This window comes from Fundulus heteroclitus, chromosome 18 (genome assembly GCF_011125445.2).
Source record: "Fundulus heteroclitus isolate FHET01 chromosome 18, MU-UCD_Fhet_4.1, whole genome shotgun sequence".
Classification (NCBI taxonomy): Eukaryota; Metazoa; Chordata; class Actinopteri; order Cyprinodontiformes; family Fundulidae; genus Fundulus; species Fundulus heteroclitus.
In genome coordinates this window covers 34,835,816-34,852,269 of record NC_046378.1, presented here as the reverse complement: position 1 = coordinate 34,852,269, position 16,454 = coordinate 34,835,816, and the positions used below count along the sequence as shown (strand labels likewise).

Below are 16,454 nucleotides of genomic sequence, written 5' to 3'. Positions count from 1 at the left end.
TTAGCAGGATAACGTTAAGAATGTAGTAGCTGTTGCTTCCAGTGAAACCTTTTCCTGGAAGCTGAGTGAGTTGCATCAATGCTAGAAAGGGGAGAAGTCAACAGGTATCTGCTTGATCTGTAATTTAAAAGATCACAATACTGCCTTTTGTTTAGCAATAAAATGAAAAAAGCTGAGCATGTACGCTCAACCTCATGTGTATAGATCTTTAATATTGCAGATCCCGAATGTTTGATGAAATAAAAACAGGCTGTAGAAAGTATTTATTTAAAGAGAAGGAAGACAGAAAACTCAGTAAGGAAATCTTTAGGGTTTACATGTTTTTTTGCCACTCAAAAGCCAGAAAAAGTAGCTGAGTATGCCACAGGCTCATGTTTTTATTATTATTTTACTGCATGTTAGCTGTATTTTTTTTATTTAGATGATCAAATGAGTCACCTATAGTGTCAATATAAATAGCGAGTCATTTCAGGGCAGCAGAAGATGATGGCTGCTCTAAATACACCTTTCTACATATTCTGTTGTACCTCAGGTACCCCCCCCCCCAAAAAAAAAAAACACACACACACAGACACACATTTTCTATACATACTTCAGTACAGTAACTTGTACACTTTAAGTAGAGGTAGGCCCGATTCAATTTATCATCAGTATTAGATCCAATACTGATGTCAGGGCACTCATCCACACAGAATAACATACCCACAAATAGTTGCAGACTTTAATAGGAAAATGTACATGGTAATCTCACAAATTATAATTAGATATAATAATTAGAACAGAAGTTCTAAATGTAACAAAAGATGCATGTATTAGATTCGTCCTATTAGTCAGCGTTTAAACGTATGGGCAAAGTGAGCCTGCTAGTGAACTCTAGCTGCCGGCTGCAGAATGAGCACTCTGCTGCTCAGCTTCACATTCTTGAGAGAAATCTCTGGCTTATAAAAAGACAATATAAAATGGATGTTATGTTATGTGTTTTGTGCAAACGTCTAGAGAGACGAGATTTATGTCGGACTCTTACAGTAATAAAAACTGTGGGAAAAGTCTGGAGCTTTACGGCAGAGCAACAAGGAGACTGAGCAGCAATGCGGAGACTAACTGGAATACAAAACGGCTTTATTTTGTTCTTTGAGCGTTCAATCTGTCATGGGGCATAAAGGTTTTTGCAAATGTCAGCACCCTTTTGGAAGACTTAAACAAGATTGGGATAATTTATGACCAAGAGGATCCACAGAGTGGCTGCTGTTACAACCGTGCCAGTAGTTCTTATCACTAATAATATACATAAAAAACAGGTTAAGAAATATCACCGCCATATGTTTTAACTTTGTTTTATAGGGAACTCCCACTTTATCGAGCTCTGAACCCATCAGCTTCACACACAGTGTGAAGTCGCCTCTGCTATATTATTTTAGTAAAAACGGGTTGCATCAGATTAAATTCCTGTTACCTAGTAACACTGTTGCTGGGTGCAAGGGCCTTTCAGACCCTTCCACCAATATTTAAAACACATAGAAAGTTATAGGGAAGAAAGCCAAAGCTTTTTAAGACCATCATTAGGCTCTGAAGTCTGTTGTGATAAACGCCCCCATCCTTCATTATAGCAGTCTGTATTCAGAAATAGCAGCTTGTACAGTTCTGAATATAGGAATGAAAAGAACATTCTGAGGCTTATTATGTAATTAGAAATCCTGCAGATATGAATACAGTTAAAGACCTGGGCACAAATTGCAGCAGTGTAGCTGACAGGGACTATGTGGTCTATTTGTATATCTAGCCATAAACTATCTATAAACCTTCATCCGTGCGGGATGTAGATAGTGCCAACTCCTCAGCTGTCATTTGGCAAGAGGCCGGTTATACTCTTGACAGCTCACCAGTACATCTCAGGGCAACCTGTAGACAAGACTACATGCTTAAGAAAAAAAAAAGTGTCTAAGATCAGAAAATATCAGCATTTACATTTTAAATAAAGGGTTTACATGACTCCACTCATGCCATTTTTTGTTTATTTCCAGTTCAGATTCATTATAGTTCGCGTTCACATCCTGCCAAATATTCCAGCATATTATATGTTACTACACAAGGAAAAGAGCTTTCTTTTTTTATTATTGTCAAGCTGGAGTTGGCACTTTAAAATAAAATTGATCTTGATTCTTCAAGGACGTTGTTAATTTAGATGAATCAATTAGTATGGAAATTAACTGATAGATTGTTATGGAAAAATAGTCCTTAGTGGCAGCCATACACAGGATTACATCACAACCCAATAAGCATCTAGATACCTTGTCAGGTTTAGTGGATTTAATGCATGTTTACATACAAATCGAAGCAAACTATCTTATCAGGTAATTGCATTTTTATGTTTCTATTGTTTCTATTTCTTATGTTTATATGTTTATGTTTTTATGTACATATCCATTTTTTATTTATATCTCATAGAAAATATTACATTAACATTAACATTACTTGAACATTCTCAGGAAAATGGGTGGATCACAAGCTAACCCAATCCAAGCAAAGCTTAATAGGCATAAAGGTTAAAAAAAAAACAAACAGTTACATTAATACCAAGTTGAATGACAGATAACATACAGTAATTTTTATGCATAGAGACAATAACATCAATTTAATATGCAATCGTTGGGATTGAAAAGCTAACATGTTACTTGGATGTTTACTATATGCAACTGATTTTAAAGGAACAACATATTCCTCAGTAATGAGCAAAAACTTTGAAGGGTAGAAGAATGGACATTTTAAGGAGAGATGTGTAGGCGAGGTCTTTATAAGTGGAAAATATTTTTGAAAGTTGAAGGACTCTGGTGCAGAAATCCCCGATTATAGTACCTGTTGTATTACCATTTGGACTGATAGGTTTTTATTTTCATCTGAGAACAAATTACATGCAAATGATCGGAGCTATCGCCGAATGTTATCTTAATAATTTAAATCTACTTTCCAATCTCACTCTTGCATATTTTCTCTGCACCAACACTCTGCACGCACCAGATTTTTAAATATATGGAATATTTGTCATGACCAGAGTGCAATCAGGGGGAAAATTACAGCCACGTCGCCTTCAAACTCTGCAGACAGTTTGCCCCCCCGCCCACCCCTGAGAGAAAATTATCATTAGTAACACTTGAAGCTCAGCAGTCATTGCATGTCCCGTACAAATAGCATTTTGAGAACCTCATTGATATCCTATTCATCCTAAGTGAAGCCATAAACTACACTTTGAGTGGAATGTTAGTGGTGATAAGAAAATAATCTAAAAATAAAAATCTACCCGCAGTTTCCAAGGATGTTCAGATCTAAACACCTGCTGCTCCGTTGGGGTACTGATATGACAACAACTACTGTAAGCAGAAAATAAAATACTAATTGTAACTAATTGTAGCAGATATTTCCAGTGTGTTTTTTTGAGGGGGTTTTGTCTTGTTTATAATGCATCACCAGAGGAAAGTGGTCAGGGATGACTTGTCCTAACAAACTAACAAACAAAAGAACATTTGTATGTCATCAGTTGCACAAATTTTTGATTTTCTTACCCGATGTTAGAAGATACTTTGCTAAACACAAGCGGTCAGGTTAAATAACTCTAAAATAATGCATCTCAAAAGACCACAGAATGTGAATAGACTTCTAAATTTTTTACCAAAATCAGATAAAAACAACACAAAAAAAACCCACAGTCTTTAAAACCGGCATTTAAATGAACTTGTAAACCTGAGAGCCAAGGCTGCAGGATAATTTAAATAAATAAACGGTTCAAGGTTCAAGATTAAAGACTCCGTTTAAGAATCATTGTGCAGCTTACATCGCTCTGTAAAACTACACCCACAACTATTTATACATGAATGAATAAATAATCAAGTCCAAGAATAAAACTATTTTCATGGTGCAGTGTGGAGGATGATTTCCTTCTCACACCCCGAGGAAAGAAGCTGCTCCAAAGTTCGTCAATACAACAGCAACAGAATGAGCAAGCTACGGCTGGAAAGACTTTATTCTATTAGCATCCACTGTGTTATTCACAAACACCTCCATTCGCTGATATTACTGCTTTTCTCCAGGGCAAGCATAGCAAGTAGAGATGTGAAGTTTCACAGATGAGTACAGAAGTTTCTCAGCTTCCAGTGTGTTATTTATTTTATGTTTTATGATATTTATTTTGTTTAATAAGAAAATGTACAAGTCAGAAGCATATTTGAAGCAAGATGGGTTTCAGTATCATTGTCTGAGTTGGACTAATTAGGAATCAAACAAGCGACCTGGCAACAGAAGCATGACCCAAAATGGCAAGACCTGAAACTTTACAATAGAGCTTGAAAAGGGGATACAACAACTACAATGCATTGTGGGATACCTGGGCATCTGGAAACCGGCTTATGTTTGTTTATACGGCCTTCATCCACAAGGCTGTCTCTGTTTTCTCTTCTTTAGTTTTTAAAAACTTTAAAGACATGGTGCAAACCTGTTGTGACTGTCACACTCGTCCATGTGATCACTTCGGGAAAAGGAGTGATGGCTTAAGATTTTTAAATTTAACAACAAGGAATCAAAGCCAGGGAGCTTGGATAATTGAAATGTCAAAGAGATGCTGAATGAACTCTGGGTGGCAGCTGTGAGATGACCAAATCTCACTTTCAACACCATATCCCGATACATGTGTGTGTTTCAACATAAGTTTGAATGAAAGCTTATGTTGTTCTATATGGAGCTTTTAGCAGACTGCTAGCACTAGTCTAGCCAGCTGAAGGCAGCAAGCAAAGTCAAAAAAGAGACCCTCTAGACCAGGGATCTTCAATTCCAGCCCTCAAGTTCTGGTGTCCTACAGCTTTTCTACATGTCCCTTGTTAAACACACCTGAGTCAAATAATGAGGTAATTAGCTGGACTCGGAAGTACTTGACAGCATACTAAGGAGATAATTCAGCCATTTGATTCAGGAGTGTTGGACCAGGGACACATGTAAACATTTCAGGACACCGAAGGGGCGGAATTGAAGACCCCTGCTCTAGATCCTGTTCAGGGTCAAGCTTGTCTCTGTAGAGTCCTTCACCTTTCTCTTTAGTACGGTCCATTTTTCAAGCAATCTGCGTCTCAATCTCTCACAGCACAGCATCCCAATCACCGATGTAAACAAAAGCTGTTGCCCCAGAAATTGGTGACCACATCACTAAAAGACAGCTGGGGTTCTTGACAGACCACATATGAGGCCATGAATCGATTTAAATGTAGAAATGGATTTAAAATCCTTTACTTTGTTCCCTTAATCTTACAAGAAATAAACGTTCATCATGAATGGTTAAAAATACACTCCTGGATAAAAATCTGGTAGAGAAGAGTTTCAAATAACAAAGAAAAAAGAAACAAGTGCAAGATAGGAAAAAGAATTAGACAAGTTATTGAACATTGCGTTTAAATTCCAATAGTTTCTCAGCTAATCACACATTTAAGACCGTTGGGCTTAAAGAGTCCATAAAATACACCAACATCTAAACACCTTATTTTAAGGCATTCAAACAGACACAAAGGCAAATACAGAAACATTTTCTGAGTTTGAATGTAGATGGATTGTTGGATTGCAGAAGCAAGGCACCATTGCTGGTAAGGTTAGATACAAATTATTTTTATGAGACAAAAAGATTGCAAGTCCAAAATAAATTTTTATTGCCATGAGTTGGATAATCTAAAAGACTTCAAAGACACAGGCTGATCCTCGGTACAAACTGAGGCCAACTGCAGCCTAATAATCAGAATGTAGAAAGCATCTTAAAGATAAGATCTTCAAGAACAGAACATGTCTTTAAAGGACATTTGCCATCCCACACCAAAAACCTTCCCAATTTAACTTTGCTATAGAAGCACCAAAAATTGGACAAAGACAGGTGGACTAAGACAGTTTTTTTTCTTCTTTTTTGACAAGAAATAAATTATTAGGACGTTCCGGATGGCTTCCAACATTACTTGCATGACAAGTAGCTCTCACTGGAGATGTTTTCTGTAAAGCTATAGGGTGTCCATCATGATCTGGGATCTTTCCATTGTGGCGGGCTGGCTCACGTAAACTGTGTATGACACAGTGTTGAAGAAGGGCAATTTGGGAAAATCATTTTCTTATGGCATTGCACCATCCCACGCTGAAAAACAAAAGGCTGACCTGCAACACTGTGATGGGTGGGTGACGGTGGCTGCTCTCAAATTAACCTTGGGAGAGGGTCAAAAGTAGGGCTGTGGGGCAACAACAACGAGCATTTTAGACCAAAGCACTTTATATTTAAGGAAAAGTTGCAGTTTATATTGACCACAACTATATTATTTAAATGTGAAATGGAAGGGCATTAAAAAGCATGATATGTCCCCTTAAAAAATATGTTTTTATATCTCTCTGGTGCCCTGAAATAACTTGCATTGTAAACTGGCACTTTAATAGATTAACTGAAAGCATGAAACAAATAACTTTAACTTTTTCAAAAAAGCTTTGTGTTTATGCCTAATTTCTTCCAGCTTCAGTTCTATATTCACTGCCAGAGCCCGGGTTATTTTTAACAATGTGTTATGAAAAGATTAAAACTCAAGAAGTCACACAGAATATAATCAGATTTTTTTTTTATGTGGGCATGAAGCAGAACACACTTGAGAGCTTAGATCTCTTGTAAATTATTGATTTTGCCTTTGTGTTTCTATTTTAAATCATTGTGCGTCTTTGGATTCAGGCTTGAAAAGTGAGATTCTCCTTCAGTCTTGAAGCAAAAAGGCTTCCAAATCTATAAGGGGGGTGCATCCAAAGTTGTATGAATGATTTAGGTGAACAAACTAGAATGCTTTCTGAATTCACATCTAACATATACCACAAAATAAAATGAAATGTGGAAATATATGTCCCACAATGCATTTGCATCAATAGTTTTACAAACTGATCTCATTGAGACGAACAAAAACTTTGATAAAGGGAGTCCTGACCAAAGAGCAACAACTAAAACACAAAAAAGATGTCACACAGTTAACAGAAAACAACAAACTATGGAAAACAGGTAAATGCAAGTGAATCAACCTCAAGAACTTTCAGTTTGGAGGTAAAAGCACTATATGCAATGCAAGTTCCAGGAGGAGGAAGCAGAGTAAACAAAAGCCTTGCCCAATTCAGTCCAACTAAAAATACAAGAGTCGGCATTTTTCAATGCAAATGCAGCAGAGATAGCGGCCGACAGAAGTCCAGGTAAGGCCTTATAGATAAAAGTTAGCCAATAGGAAAACGTTCAGGTGGCCAAACTAGACCATCCCACCTGTGGATATAGATCAATGGTGAGTAGACAATATGGAGTTTGTAATGAACCTCAGAGAAGAGAGGAAGACAGAGTCAAGCGTCCAGAGACATTGTGAAGAAGCAGTCAGAGATCTACATAATCCAACGCGGATTATGTTGCCCCCCTGGATCTGGAAAAACACATCCACTTAGTCCTATGCATGTTATCCAGGGGTTTTATGTTTTCTGACCAAACTGGTATATTTTCTTTCGTGTCCTGTCTGGCAATGTGGCAATAACAATTGTTGTCTTAATGCCAGAAAGAGCCCAACAGATTTTATTGTCACCACTGGAGCATTATCGCTTTCGTCATAGTGCTCTGCTTGATTTATATATGTAAATAGTTTTATTATGTGGGGAATAATTCATGTTTATATGGACACTACATTGATAGAGTAGAAGAGGACAGAGAAATGAGAACAAAACAAAGAAAGGGAGAAAAGTTGAAAGAACGAGGAGACAGTAGAGAGATACTGACAAAACTGGGATTTAATCCCAGGCTCCCCATACAAAAGACACCTGAATTTAGCCCACTGTGCTGTGGAGGGACCCATATGGCAAAATGAAGTAACGCACAGTTTGGAAGTGAGTATTTTCAAACTGTTTTACAAAGAAAAATATTTAAAGTTGTGCATCCATTTTTATTGAGCACTTGGAGTACATCTCCTTTTGCTGCAGAAAAGAAAATAAAAAAAAGTATGGTCCCTACCAACTTTGGACACTTAGAGGACGTAAATGTTTAAAATGCCTTCTTCAATATGTTTTACTGTGTTCCCTACATTGCTTGTAGCAAACTACAGACTGGATGCCTCATAGCCTGATTTCACCTATCACTTTCTTCGTGCAATTCCTCCGTAAAAGGCCAGATTTGTGCAGTGCATGACTAATAGTTATCCTGTCAACAGTTCCACCTAAACAATGGATCTCAGCAGCTCCTACAGTGTTACCATGGGCTCCTATGCTGCTTCTCTGATTAATGCTCTCTTTGATTGATGACATAGACTCTGTTTTCTAATTAGGTGAGCCCTGAAGGCAAATGATTGCACCAGAATTTATTAATGGCTATCAGAGTAAAAAGAGGCTGAAGGAGGCTACGCGCTACAACATTTAGATTTTTGTTTGCAACACATTCGTAAGACAATGTACCATTTTCCTTCTTCCTGAAATTTAAGTGCAACTATTTATTTGTCCATCTCTTAAACTCCATCAAAAATATATTTAAGTTTTGTGGATGAGTCATTACAAAAATCACAAAGTTACAAGAAACATTTTTCAGATAATTTGGGAACAATTTCTTTTAAACTTATCTTAAATAAAAAAGCATAGGTTATTCATTTTAAAATGCAGTTTGATAGTATCTGAAACTCCATATGGCATCTGGACGTTATTGTCTTCAGTTTCTGCGCAAGCAAATCATTCATTCCCGTCTACTGCGACAACAGATGTTTGTTAGCAATGTGCTACATATATTAGCATTAGCTACAATCAATAATGATACGTCAAAGAAAGAAGTTTGTGTTCACTGCAATATGGTTGCGCCATAAAGTGTCCACATTAACCAGGAGCGGTCACAGCCACCACACACAAGCCTGAACGTTCACACGTGTTTGTGCAAAAGCAAAGCACACAAGCTCGAGCCACCGAGGTACATTTACAAAGGTCTGCAGACGCACACAAGAAGCCAAACACGTTACGATGGTGGCGATTGTCTGTGGACCACAATATTGCAACTTATCTGCACATGCTTGCGAGGCAAAACCCACAGGTAATTATAGTGGATTACATGGAGCGAAGGAGAGGTGAGGCAGGGGGTTCAAAAGCGGGGGAGGGCGGGGTGAGCAGCGCGGTCAGAACAAAAGACGATACAGAGAGAGAGAAAGGGATGGTGCTGCCACGTTTACACAGAAGATGAGAGAAGCTGATGGAGATGATGAGGTAAGGAGCTTAGATGAGCCCCCCTGCGGATTTGCAGGCCAGCTTTTACTTGTAACACCAGGCAAGCAAAAATAAGAGATCCTCTGTGACTTTGCGGAGGCTTTCAACATTGTAAACCAATTATCGACTCCAGGCATAATGATAACAAAAGGTCACCCTTTCTCTAAAAATTACACCCGATCGCAGCAACCCAGCAGTTACGGTGAACCCGTTTGTGGCATCAGCACTCACCGGTTTATCAGTGAAGGGGGTCGACTCGGAGGGCGCCATATCGTAATAAGGGGGCTGGAGAGGCAGCTTCTGCATTTCCTCATCCTTGTCGAGGTGAACCACCTGCAAGAAACAGCAAGAGGTCAGCATGACAGGGGCTCCTCAAGAGGTCAGCCCTGTAATTAGTCCATCGCTGGAAGTGCGACCTTTAATAACATATTCATTGCTTTAAAGTAACAACACAAGAAGATAAAAATACAATAATTTGACAGTTTCTGACTTATTTTGCTCACATTTGTGTTTCCTTGTGGGTTCTAATGAGCAGAAACTGGCATTGTTAATCTCAGATCTGACAAGGATTACAGTTTGACAGTATTTTAAACTTTCAGCTGCAGTGTTGAACTGTTGCGCCAGTTATTTTGTCAAATTAATGACTTTCATATCATAGAAATACATGATGCAAATCTCTGAAATAGCAGAGCAGAAGCAACTATATAAAGCTGGAGGAAAATGGCACAACATAGCTACAGAGGTTTTATTTCATTCTTTAAGGTGGGATTTGATACAGCATAGACTAACTGACCTTTGGCTGACAGATGTTTTGTAGTGTTTATAACTCTTGGATCAAGCATTAAAAACTTTTGAACTTTTTAATGTCTAAGATTTTTCATCTTACAATCACATACTGTGAAGCAAAATGTAAAAGTTTTGAAAAAAAAAATGTGTTTTGAAAAATGTAATTCTCCAAAAGGTTTTGTCCTCTTTTCTCCAATGCGGCGAAAAAATATTCAATAATAACAAATAATTTTCACTAAAGGTTGTGTGAAATTTAATCTGTGAAGGTTTAAGAGGTTTGTCAAAGAACATTATTAAATAAGCAGCTTCGCGAAAAACAAAGGAGCACATCCCCAGGTTAATAAAGCGGCATGGAGGAGATGCAGAGACCCACAGCTCAGGTTGGAGAATTAGTCAACAGAACAACTATCAGTTGTCTGGCTTTTATGGTAGGATGACAAGAGGAAAGCCATTGTTGAAAGAACATATAAGAAGTCATGTGTGATGTTTAGGGACATAGAAGGAAGAAGGTGTTCTGGTCATATGACACCAAAATTTAAGTTTTTGGCCTGGTTACTGAATGTCATCCTGAAAAAAAAAAAAAAGTAAATCAATAAATAAAAACTCATAGTGGCAAACACTACATGGTGGGAAAGTTTTTGTCTTCTCTTTTTTTGCTGGCCCCACTTCCATCTGACTAGATGCTTCCTGTTCACAGAAGCCCTCCATCTTAGCTGGCTGAGCTTTAACTACTTTGCAGAGAGTAATGAGCTATTAGGCTCATTCAACAGGCTAAAACCTAATGAAGAAGACACATTTGACATTTTATTTGCAAGGAAAGTGAAAACCAAGTTTATGTTCAAGTCATTTTTTTATTTATAATTTTTTGATAATGTTGACCAATACTTATAACATGTTTTTATTTATTTATTTATTTGACAGGGACAGTACAATTAAACATTGCAACCAAACAGGTGGCCGACGTCCAAGTACATAAGGCTTGTAGCCATGGGCTAATTTGCAGCCTTCGTCCCTGGTTAGGCTTTTAAAAGGTGTAAGCATTACGGGGAGGGAGGTTAGTAAAAACACACAAATACATAAAAAACAAGACAATTAAAAAGAAACAATACAGTACAAGCCAGTTTAGTGTTCACACTTTTGATTGTCTTTGAGCCATTTTTTCAATCTTGTGGAGAAAAGTTTAACATGCGTAAACACGGACTTCCTGTTTGCGGTAAGGCGTATTGCGTCACTTCCTGTTGTTGCTGTGTGAACGACCGAGCTTTGCTCCAGGCTCTCTCGCTTTTTATCTTTAAACCTCTTTGCTGTAACATCTGTTTCCAAACATAAGCACTTTTAAAACATTGTCTGTGGCTGCTCATCACGTTTGGGAACTCCTCGTGTTTCACACGGTTTGTTCTTTGGCGTGATAATAGGGCGTTAGCCTAGCTTTAGCCTAGCGTTAGCCTAGCGCTAGCCAAGCCTTAGCCTCATAATGGCTTCTCCGGCTCTGACTAAGTCTCCTATCTGCTGCTCTCTGTGTCAGATGTTCAGTTATTCCTCTGCCTCCTTTAGTGATGATGGTACATGTAATAAATGTAGTGTTTTTGTAGCTTTGGAGGCGAGGGTGTCAGAATTGGAGACCCGGCTCCGTGCTGTTGAAAAACCAGCTGATAGCCGCTCTTTTGCTAGCGCGGAGCCGCATAGAGTAACTTCACGTAGCGAACCTAAAACAGTAGCACCCGAGCAGCCTGGTAACCAGGCTGGCTGGGTGACAGTTCGTAGGAAGCATAGCTCTAGATTACAGACCCCAGATCACCACCAACCCATCTGCGTTTCTAATAAATTTTCCCCTCTGAGCGACAATCTCGCCGAGGAGCCGACCTTAATTATTGGCAGCTCCATAATGAGAAATGTGGCACTAAAGAAACCAGGGACCATAGTTAAATGCCTACCAGGGGCCAGAACAGGCGACATACAATCCTACCTAAAACTACTGGCTAAGGATAAGCGTAAATACCGCAAAATTGTTATTCACGCTGGCGGTAATGACACCCGGTCACGCCGATCAGAGGTCACCAAAGTTGGTGTTGCTTCGGTTTGTGAGTTTGCTAAAACTATGTCGGACTCTGTAATTTTCTCTGGTCCCCTGCCTGATCTGACCAGTGATGACATGTTTAGCCGCATGTCATCATTCAACCGCTGGTTGTCTAGGTGGTGTCCAGAAAACGACGTGGGCTACATTGATAACTGGAGAACTTTCTGGGGAAAACCTGGTCTGATCCGGAGAGACGGCATCCATCCTACTTTGGATGGTGCAGCTCTTCTTTCTAGGAATCTGGCCGGATTTATTAGTTCTCCTAAATGCTGACAACCCAGGGTCCAGACCAGGAAGCAGAGCCGTAGTTTAACACACCTCTCTGCAGCTTCTGTACTGTTACCCACCCATTATCCTATTGAGACGGTGTCTTTCCCACGGCCAAAACTTAACAGATCAAAAACTGATCTAAAAGGAACAAATCATAAAAACCTAATAAAAATCAATATGGTTCACCTTGAACCTAAAAATAAAATAATAAAATGTGGTCTATTAAATATAAGGTCTCTCCCTCCAAAGACTTTGTTAGTTAATGAATTGATTTCTGATAATCAGATTGATTTGTTTTGTCTCACAGAAACCTGGCTACAAGAGGACTACGTTAGTATAAATGAGTCAACCCCCTCCAGTTATTCAAATTTCCACATTCCCAGATCTGTGGGAAGAGGAGGAGGAGTGGCAACTATCTTTCAGTCTGATTTATTAATTAGTCCCAGGCCAACTAATAATTACAGTTCTTTTGAACATTTAACCCTCAGTTTCCCTCATCCAAACTGCAAAGCAATAAAACCTCTTCTGTTTGTTGTTTTGTATCGTCCACCAGGCCCTTACACTCAGTTTTTGGATGAGTTGTCAGATTTCTTATCTGATTTGGTGTTAAATACTGATAAGGTTATTATAGTGGGTGATTTTAACATCCATGTTGACACTGAATGTGATAACCTTAGTGTAGCCTTTAAAACTATCCTAGATTCAATTGGTTTTGTTCAAAATGTGCATAAACCGACGCACTCTCGGCTCCATACTTTAGACCTTGTTCTGACATATGGCATTGATTGTGAAGAATTAACAGTATTCTCTCACAACCCTGTCCTGTCTGATCATTTTTTAATAACATTTGAGTTTAATCTAACTGAATTCTCCACCCCCAAAAGAGGGTTCCATTATAGTAGATTTTTATCGGATAATGCTGTATCAAAACTTAAAGAGTCTGTCCCCTTCTTAATATCCTCAGTATTGCAGAAATGCCCTGTAGATGGCAGCATTGCTGTTTCTTCCCATTCACAAATCGATACCTTTGCTAACAATGTGACTTCCTCATTGCGTTCTGCATTAGACAATGTAGCTCCCTTGAAAAAGAAGGTGATTATTCACAGGAAGCTGGCTCCTTGGTTTAATTCAGAGCTGCGTTCCTTGAAGCACAATGTTAGGAAATTGGAGAGAAAATGGCGCTCTACACACCAAGAGGAATCCTACTTAATCTGGAGGGACAGACTATTGTTGTATAACAAGACCCTCCGCAGAGTTAGAGTAGCATATTTTTCATCATTAATTGAAGAGAATAAAAATAATCCTAGATTTCTCTTTAGTACAGTTGCCAAACTTACCCAGAGCCACAGCTCTGTTGATCCATCCATTCCCTTAGCTCTTAGTAGTAATGATTTTATGGGATTCTTCATAAATAAAATTGATGCCATTAAAAATAAAATAATTGGCATCCTCCCAAACATGATTACCTCGTCCTCAGTAAGTGAGGCAGCATTGGAGGAATCTTTAGAATCTGCGCAGTGTTTGAACTGTTTAGAAGCAGTAGAGCTTTCTGAGCTATCTAAAATTTTGGCTTCATCTAAACCTTCTACCTGTATGTTAGACCCAATCCCAACCAAGTTGTTTAAGGAGATATTCCCTTTGATCAGTGGCACTATTTTAGACATGATTAATCTATCCTTAGTAAATGGATATGTACCACAGGTTTTGAAAGTAGCTGTTATTAAACCTTTACTTAAGAAACCTTCTCTTGATCAAGATGAGTTAGTAAATTACAGACCTATATCTAATCTTCTTTTCTTATCTAAAATTCTTGAGAAAGTAGTTGCTAATCAACTTTGTGAACATTTACAAAGTAATGACCTACTTGAGGAGTTTCAGTCAGGCTTCAGAGCTCATCATAGCACTGAAACAGCTCTGGTGAAGGTCACTAATGATATTCTCATGGCCTCAGATAATGGACTTGTGTCTATACTTGTCCTGTTAGATCTCAGTGCTGCGTTTGATACAGTTGATCACAATATTCTCCTACAAAGACTTGAACATACTGTAGGGATTAAGGGGAAAGCATTAGGCTGGTTTAAATCTTATCTGTCAGACAGATTCCAATTTGTTCATGTTAATAATAAATCTTCCTCAAACTCTAGGGTCACCTGTGGAGTACCACAGGGTTCAGTCCTTGGACCAATTCTCTTTACTATATATATGCTTCCGATTGGCAAAATTATCAGACAGCATGGGATTAATTTCCACTGTTATGCTGATGATACTCAGCTATATTTATCCATAAATCCTGATGAATCCAATCAATTACTTCGACTGCAGTCATGTCTTGATGACATCAAAAGCTGGATGACTTTAAATTTCCTGCATCTAAATTCTGACAAGACCGAAGTTTTAATCTTTGGGCCAGAGTCCTCAAAAAATAAACTTCTTTACCAATCACTTAATCTGGGTGGCATTAACCTGGCCTCTGGTAATAAAGTAAAAAATCTTGGTGTTATTTTTGACCAAGACATGTCATTTAAATCCCATATTAAACAGGTTTCCAGAGTTTCCTTTTTTCACCTCCGGAATATCGCCAAAATTAGAAACATTCTGTCCAGGAGTGATGCTGAAAAACTGGTCCATGCATTTGTTACTTCAAGGCTGGACTATTGTAATTCTTTACTATCAGGAAGTCCACAAAATGCAGTTCAAAGCCTTCAGCTGATCCAAAATGCTGCAGCAAGAGTTCTGATGAAAATCAACAAGAGGGATCATATGTCTCCTGTTTTAACTTCCCTTCATTGGCTTCCTGTTAAATCAAGAATAGAATTTAAAATTCTTCTTCTAACGTATAAAGCCCTTAATAATCAAGCTCCATCATATATCAGAGCTCTGATTACCCCGTATGTTCCTAACAGAGCACTTCGCTCTCAGACTGCAGGTCTGCTGGTGGTTCCTAGAGTCTCTAAAAGTAGAATGGGAGGCAGATCCTTTAGCTATCAGGCTCCTCTCCTGTGGAACCAACTCCCAGTTTTGGTCCGTGAGGCAGACACCCTATCTACTTTTAAGACTAGGCTTAAAACTTTTCTTTTTGACAAGAATTATAACTAGTGACTCATGTTACTCTCAACTACCTTTATAGTTTTACTGCTATAGGCTTAGGTTACTGGAGTATATCAGGATCTAATTTTCTCACTATATTGAGTTCTACTGTTCTTCAATTATGCATTATGTGTTGTCATTTCTGCTTTAACCTTCTGTTCTCTCTCTTTTCTCTTCATAGTAGGTACACCTGGTCTGGCGTTCTGTTAACTTTGACATCATCCAGAGAAGACGACTCACCTGCTACTACCATCTAATGTAGAACAGATTACTAGATCAATGTGTGCTTCTGTGCTTTTTTGTTTCTCTTGTTGTGTCTCTGTTCTGTCTTCTGTAACCCCAGTCGGTCGAGGCAGATGACCGTTCATACTGAGCCCGGTTCTGCCGGAGGTTTTTTTTTCCCGTTAATGGGTGGTTTTTCTTCCCACTGTCGCTTCATGCTTGCTCAGTATGAGGGATTGCAGCAAAGCCATGTACAATGCAGATGACTCTTCCTGTGGCTCTACGGTTCCCCAGGAGTGAATGCTGCTTGTCGGGACTTTGATGCAATCAACTGGTTTCCTTATATAGGAAATTTTTGACCAATCTGTATAATCTGACCCAATCTGTATAATATGATTGAACTTGACTTTGTAAAGTGCCTTGAGATGACATGTTTCATGATTTGGCGCTATATAAATAAAATTGAATTGAATTGAACATTAGTCTGTGACTTAAGCTCCAGAGGCAAAGAGTTCCATAAATGTGATGCTTTCACTGAGAAGGCGGACTGACCCATGTAACATATGCAGAAACATAGTGGGGAAACCTAGTATTTACATTTCCTCAATGAAATTCCATTTACATTAAACAAAGTAAAATAGGCTCTTTGTTCAGCTTATTTAAACAATCATATAAACAGAAATAAGTTTCAACAACATTGCAAACTTGGATATAACGTCTTATGATGCAATGATATTTTGTAGTTTATAACAGATGGAGA

At 38.5% G+C, this 16,454-nt stretch overlaps 1 protein-coding gene across 5 annotated transcripts in view; it reads right to left on the bottom strand.

Annotated features, from left to right (window-relative positions):
- Positions 1 to 16,454, bottom strand: part of nectin1b (nectin cell adhesion molecule 1b) — a 263,771-nt gene that overhangs the window by 27,204 nt on the left and 220,113 nt on the right. For all 5 annotated transcript variants that reach the window (XM_021319369.2, XM_036149602.1, XM_021319368.2 and 2 more), the window contains one exon: positions 9,484 to 9,585. In XM_021319369.2, the coding sequence (XP_021175044.2) occupies positions 9,484 to 9,585 (102 nt within the window). The remainder of the gene's footprint in view (positions 1 to 9,483; positions 9,586 to 16,454) is intronic.